The following is a 7040-nucleotide window of genomic DNA, read 5'->3' on the forward strand; positions in this document are numbered from 1 at the left end:
TGGGGACCAGTGTCCATCTTGAGTCTGCTACATACAGTTTTGCTTTATTAGAAGAGAGAGTGAGAGTGTTTCTGCGGATACCACCTCAATAATACTGTGACCTAAAATGTACTACTACAGCAATGGCTAAATTGAAGTGTGACTGGTATATTGTGTCAAGTCTGACACCATCATTCAACACCCTTTTTGCCAATAAGCACATCTGCCAGTACTAACCTGCCAGGTCAGCTCACCATGTCATTACCTGTTAAACAGCCGTCTCCGGTCACTCCCCGCAATTAAGCATGCACCTAATCATCAGCTGCTGTCACACCTGCTTCTCCATCTCGCTGGCCCTAATTAAACACTCCGCATGTGATGTGGAGCTGCTGTCAAGCTGTAGCTGCGACTTGGCAGTTGTATGCTTCTGCACAAACATGTCGAGTCTCTTTCCACCTAGCGGTTTTCATTATATGGTTGTTCTTGTCTGCTTTAGTTTTTATTTGTCAAACAATGTTGGTTCTGCTTGTGACCAAGTCACCCCAGAGACAAGTGGAGGCACAAATTGGGTAAACTTGAGTTAGAGGGAAATGATATGTGTTGTTAGAGTTAATACCTTTCACAGCCTCCATTTGTATAATGTCACAGTCCCATATGAGTGGAATTCATTTCAGAATAATTACATACAATGATGTTTTTTATATTATAAATATGATGACATTCATTAAATTTAAAATTGAGTTACATACCTTGACCTACAATAACTGCACTTTCTTACTTTGCTGTGACTCTGAAATGAGACCATTAAAAAACAGACAGAAAGAAAGAAAGTATAAAAACTTTTCCACACTCCATATTCAATTTTCACAGCAGCAAGCATGTTTCTGTTAAAGTTGAAGTAAGTCCAGGACTGGACCCTTTTATAACTGTTAGAGACTTGGCAAACATAAATACGGTCATAAACATCAGGGCCACAGTGACATGAAGACAGACTTCCTAGCACGCAATATTGACTCATGCTGATTTGCCCAGACTGGATTACATGAGGATTTTCAATGTTAAATTTATTTTTCAGTTCCATCACTAAATCTAAGAAAATAAACCTAAACTTAACAAACTGTCACTTCAATTTAAAAGTCTTTTGACTCTTTTGGATGGGAATCACAACCCTAAGCCTTCCAAATAAACAGTCATGCAGTGGGAAAGCTGGTGGTCTGCGTCATTTGCATTTTCCACTGGAAAGATAGGCTCATGTGAGGGGAATCGTGATCACCTTTTTAAACTGAAATTGTTCTTCAGTATAGGGATTGAAAAGGCTGTTTATTTTTGAATTAAAAATTCTTATACAGAAAGGAAACAACACCTTGATTATTTTCATTTCTGCAATGCATGATTCAGCACATACACAAACCAATTTAGATTGCAGCTCTGTTCTGCATGTTAATGTGGTCAGTACAAATATTTCAAAAGCTTCTAGGTACTCAAGTCACATGCAGTCTTATTTCTTTTGAGCTAATCTTGTTTTGTCATTTGATGCCAGCAGGTGACTAAAAAAACAGGTGGTCCAAACAGAATGTTCTAACATTACACCTTTTTATGTCCGCTGGAAGAGCTGATTTAGTGTCTAGTATGTGCTGCCAAGAGACACTGAGTGAATAAAAAATGTCCTTGCATTTGACACACACACACACACACACACAGTGGTCACACCATGAGGCAAACCGGAACATTCCAATACCATCTAATATATTATTCTTTTGTTTATTATTGTGGCTTAGTTTGTGATGGCGTGCGACCACACTGACTGCACTACGAGATCTACTGGGTATGCCTTCAATATAGATGTAAATAACAAGGGCTGTGCACGAATTGAGATGCGAATTGAACGTTTGAATTTTTGGATTTGATTGATGCGTGTAATCGTGTCATAGGAATGTTAGAATGGCAACGCTTGTGATGTATAAACATACCGGTACATACTATATGTGGGTGCACAGCGTCGTGTGAAGCGCGCTCTTCGAGAGTGACACCCGGAAGTGTTTGCACGTGTATGGAAATGTTTAGCCGGCTAATGAGCATTAAATTAAACTGTTACGCAATTAGTCAATAAAGCCCATCTAGGCAGTGTATCAGCACCTTTGTTATTACTTTGCTGTTAGCCTTTGACACTGTCTCAGCAGGAAGGGAGTTAGCAAACTTGGACATTGGACCAGAGAGATGAACCGTCCCAGGTTAGTTTAGTGCTAGTTAGCTGGTAAAACAGGACAAGAATGGGACTAAAACTTGATTAAAAGTGTAAAAAAACACCCTGGGTTCTGCTGTTGGCCAATGTATGGCAAGGGATCCTGGAGGTTAACGTAAGTAATTTTAAAACTAAAACGGAAAACCTTTCCGTAGGTTGACACAGCGCATCGGACGCATACAGCCTTGGTACACTCGATTTAGAATTATGAACAATTTGAATTTTCATTTTTCTGGACTCTGACGTGTTTTTCGGCAAAATTACAATAAAGCTGCTTTCCCTATTGTACCGGTACCACACCGGTTCGGCCACGCTTAGCCCGGAGTATTCGCTTTTCCATTAGACTTTTCCGGGGTCGTGCTGTTACAATGTAACGAAACGATTTTCGGAATGTCCTCCGAGGAGGTTCTAAAACACGGGCCATCTGAGGCCAAGTGGGGCTGTGACATCACTGTCTTCTGATTGGCCAACAGATATGGCATTTCTTAAGCGAGGCTTCAAGGAACTCCATTGCACACGCCCATTTGCTAGTTTTAAAACCAGCGAGACAGGCAAAGCCTGCCGACAAGTTATAAAAATACAGTATAAATCACACGGAATTGTAGTTTACAGAGATGGGCATTCTGTCCCACGGACGGAACGGTCTGGACAGACGCACAATTTGTGGACGGAGGACAATAAGTATTTTAAAAAGGACAGGCTAAGCAATGACGAAAGTGGATTTTCATCTGTCCCTCTAATCGTCCCTAATTGTTCTCTTCTGTGATTGCACGGAGCCGCCTTACCCTGCCCGCACAATGCACAACACTTCCGGCAACAACCCTGTAACATTGCACAGGTGTTGCCTGCCTTCGAGTGGCTCAACACGTGTAATACCATGGAGAAGGCCACATGCAGGACGCCACACAGATAAGTGACAGAAATACACCCTACATGTCTTGTGTCTGTAATCTGGGATAAGGTATGTATTTGGCGTAGGAAAAGAGTGGATAGCAATTTTGTTTTGTTTACTTACTAACTGTTAATATTTACATACCTATCCCTTTGCATGCAACGTATGTCCTTATCTGTGACTGGAACATTTCTTGAGCGTAAACTCTCTGCCAGCGCCGCCATGACCCGGAAGTGGAAGTCTTTTGTTTTCTTCTAACCTTGCATTATTTTGCAATAATTCTTTTGATTGCAAAATAATGCAATAAAACTGAAAACTTACTGCATTATAACACAAAAGTTTTGCAATAAAATGCAATACTATTGCGTTATAAAGCAATATTAAATGGTCTCCAGCCACAGCTCAGAGCCTTGACGCTCACCTGGCCCAACAGTCAAGTCGACAAGTCTAAGTAAAAAGCAACATTTTGCTGATCTTTATTTACTAGATAATACCATTTTATATGCTGTTGCTTTGCTTATAGTGTACTTCTGTCTCATGCATTTGCTAATTCTAACAGCCAATCAGAGCCGACACGGTTTTGCATACTAGTATTAATGGTCCATTCATTCAAATCATATCTAAAATGATAAAATGACACAAACATCACTTAATTCTTCATAATTCTGTACACTGCTTTATACCTAGGTTTCTTCCTGCTTTTATTATGAATTTGCTGAGCAAAGTTCTACTCAGCCTACTTTATAAAAACATGACTGTGGATGGCATGATAAACAATGACTTCTCAGCCATGTTGCTTGCTACAGTGTGAAAATAATGAATTTAATTGATATTGACTGTAAGAATCAGAAGAATAAGTATATATATATATATATATATATATATATATATATATATATACATACAATGTACTTTATAGACATTGTTCGAAAAGTGGTTTTTGGGTGACATTTTAGTTTGGTGGTGTGGCAGTGCATCCTGATATTGCAGCCACTGGTGTGCAATTCATTCCAATAATGAAAGCCAGCAACTGCTCCTGTTTATTGAGTAGTAGCAGACTGACCCCTTCAACCCGACTGCTGCCTTGAAGTGACGACATGTAATCCGAGACGAGTAGAGGTAAAATTTGCACAACTCCTCGCTCGCCACTTCAGCCATCCAGATGTTGCGTTTATGGCACCAACCAAAGTCGGAAGTTGAATGGTTTCCACTCAGAAGCTCGCTTTTATTCTAGCAGCGTGGTGGAAGCTGCCAGGCACCACCGAGTGAACACTTTACCACTTTTACACCACTTTTAGACCACTTTGGCGTTGGGGCAGCGAGGGGAACCACTTCGACTAGAGCGATGCGAAAGTGACGTGAGCAGCTTTGAAAGTTCGCAATGCTTCTGTGTGGACTGGAGTAAGTTTACAGCGGACCGTTGAACAACACAGTGAATTGATTGTGCGCGAGTGACTTTTTTATGGGCAACAGAATGGCTTTTACGCACTTGCTGCTGTGTGCGGGGATGTTGACGCTGCGTCTGTGTGGAGCCTACTATAGCGGACCTCTCCAGCCCGAGATGTCGAACGGCACTTTTCACCATTACTTCGTGCCGGACGGCGACTACGAGGAGAACGACGACCCGGAGAAATGCCAACTGCTCTTCAGAATGACCGATGAACGAAAGTGCGGTCCCGACGAGGACCGGGACTCGGTCATTCGGGACGATTTCACCATCATCAAGCGGCAGATTGAGGACTCTGCCCGTGTGCTGGAGGGGCTCGGGAGGAGCATCTCGTACGACCTGGACGGAGAGGACAGCTACGGGAAGTATCTGCGGAAAGAGACCACGCAGATAAGTGACGCGTTCACGAATTCCGAAAAGTCCCTGCTGGAGCTGGAGGTGAAGTTCAAGCAGAGCCAGGAGAGCGAATTGAAGCAAGAGCACCGGCTCAGCGACGACTTCCTCAACATGATTGTGAGCACCCGGGACGCCCTGAAGGAGACACTGGACATTTCTCTGGGTCTGAGGGATAAACATGAGCTGCTCTCTCTCATCGTCCGCAGCCACGGCACACGGCTTAGTAGACTGAAGAATGAATACATGAAGTACTGAGAGAATAATCTCTATAGTACACCCCCCCCCCCCCACCGCCCCTCTACTGTACTTTTATGATGTGTGTGACCTCGAGGGAACGCAATCACAAAATATTGACCACAAGCACAATCAATTGGATGGATAATTCTGACTGTATTAAAAGATAGTAAAAAGTTTTCATTGATTGAACAATATTGTTTTTGCCTGTGGTCCTATTTTTTGCAGTGGCATACAATGAATTCCATCCTATTGGGAGATGTGGGTAATATTTTGCCCGTCTCATGGAGTTAAGTCTTAGCTCTGCAGTACAGTGCAGTTGTACACCATGGCAAACCACAGTCATTAGCATTGTATTGTAAATTAGCTCTTCCATGTAGATCAAAATTTTGATCATTACCATCTTTGGACATACCAGTGCACTCTGCCTGTTCTGAATTTAAAACGCTGAATTTAAAACAGGCAGTGGTGGAAAGTACATCACCAAGTAGGCTACTGTTTTCCCCATTTGACGCCAACTTCTGTTCCTTACCTAAATAGCTGTTTCATACCATGTGTTTTTCAGCTGTATTCATCAGGTTTAACCTAAAAAAACCCACCATAATATAGTGTACGTCTATAATAATATACCCAGTGGGGCGCAGATAGTTTAAATTACAATACATACCGTGTAGACACACAGTATTGTTTGCGACTTTCATGATAATAACCACAAACATTTTATGTAAAGAAGATTTGCTTCCATATGCTTTTTCTTTTGTAAAGCAGGTAATAATTTAATTTATGTCTGTGCAATACTTAAATAGTTCACATTTGATTGAACCAATAAAAAACATTAATTGTGTTTGGGTTTATGATAGACAAGCAGTTGCCAAAACTATGTGTTTCTCAAGGCTTATCATCTTGTCATGGAAAGTGGTCCATTGGACCACAACTGTGTACTTGACTGTTCCCAGCAGCACCACACCATGAGAAGTGGGGGATTGGATCTGAGCAAAGTGATGATGATTTTATGGGCCCATGACTGACAGGGCCCAGGATAATGTAATGTTTAAAGTATTTTTTTGTTTGTTTCTTTGTTTTTTAATTCGCTCAGCCACAAATCCCTGGCAGCACCCCTAATTGTACCAAAACTAAGAACATGATCACAGTGTATCCCAAGTACCCCTTATGCAAAACATGTGTTCAGTTCTGACAGTCTCACTGGATAACTAATTTTCAGGAAGACCAGGTAAACAAATGGAAAGAAGAATCTAAACCATAATAATTATTTACTGACATTTGTAAATAATTGTTTCCAATGTACGAAGGGATGTTTATTGGACAGTTCCTTACTGTTCTGGTGCTAAATATTTAGCTCAAAATGCAAGACCTACAGGAGGCAATATATAATGTATGGGGTATGTTTTGAAGCTATGTACTAAATACGTTGAGTGCCAGTATCTATCTTAAAAAAATATTTTAACGTGTATTCTTCATTCATGCAAAGTTTGAAATAAAGCAGCATATATGTATTGTAGTATACTCTCCGTGTGAGATGTCATACTTATATAAATATATAATATAGATAAAGACTGCAGGCAGCACTCTAGGATTTCAACCTCAAGCACCAATTTGTGAGACAACATTATTATCAGATTGTGTTGTTTTCTCAAATAAAGAGTTTGTGTTTGAAGTATAAAGTCGTTTTTTTTGGGTGAACCGTATGTTATTTATCGGATTTTAAACTATCCATCCATTATCCAATCCGCTCATCCTCACAAGGGTCACGGACGTGCTGGAGTCCATCCCAGCAGTCTTCGGGCAGTAGGCGGGGGACACATCGAATTAGTTGCCAGTCAATTGCAGGG

The 7040-nt window shown here is 41.1% G+C and overlaps 1 protein-coding gene across 1 annotated transcript; it reads left to right on the forward strand.

Moving 5' to 3' along the window:
• The first annotated feature begins 4263 nt into the window (after positions 1-4263).
• Positions 4264-6875, forward strand: fibinb (fin bud initiation factor b). The gene has a single exon (XM_086025675.1). It carries the CDS (start codon positions 4576-4578, stop codon positions 5209-5211), a length of 636 nt encoding a protein of 211 aa, XP_085881801.1. The 5' UTR covers positions 4264-4575; the 3' UTR covers positions 5212-6875.
• The last annotated feature ends 165 nt before the right edge of the window (positions 6876-7040 follow it).

The sequence above is a fragment of the Filicampus tigris genome, chromosome 3, assembly GCF_054856515.1.
Source record: "Filicampus tigris isolate MCC_2025a chromosome 3, RoL_Ftig_1.0, whole genome shotgun sequence".
Taxonomy (NCBI): domain Eukaryota; kingdom Metazoa; phylum Chordata; class Actinopteri; order Syngnathiformes; family Syngnathidae; genus Filicampus; species Filicampus tigris.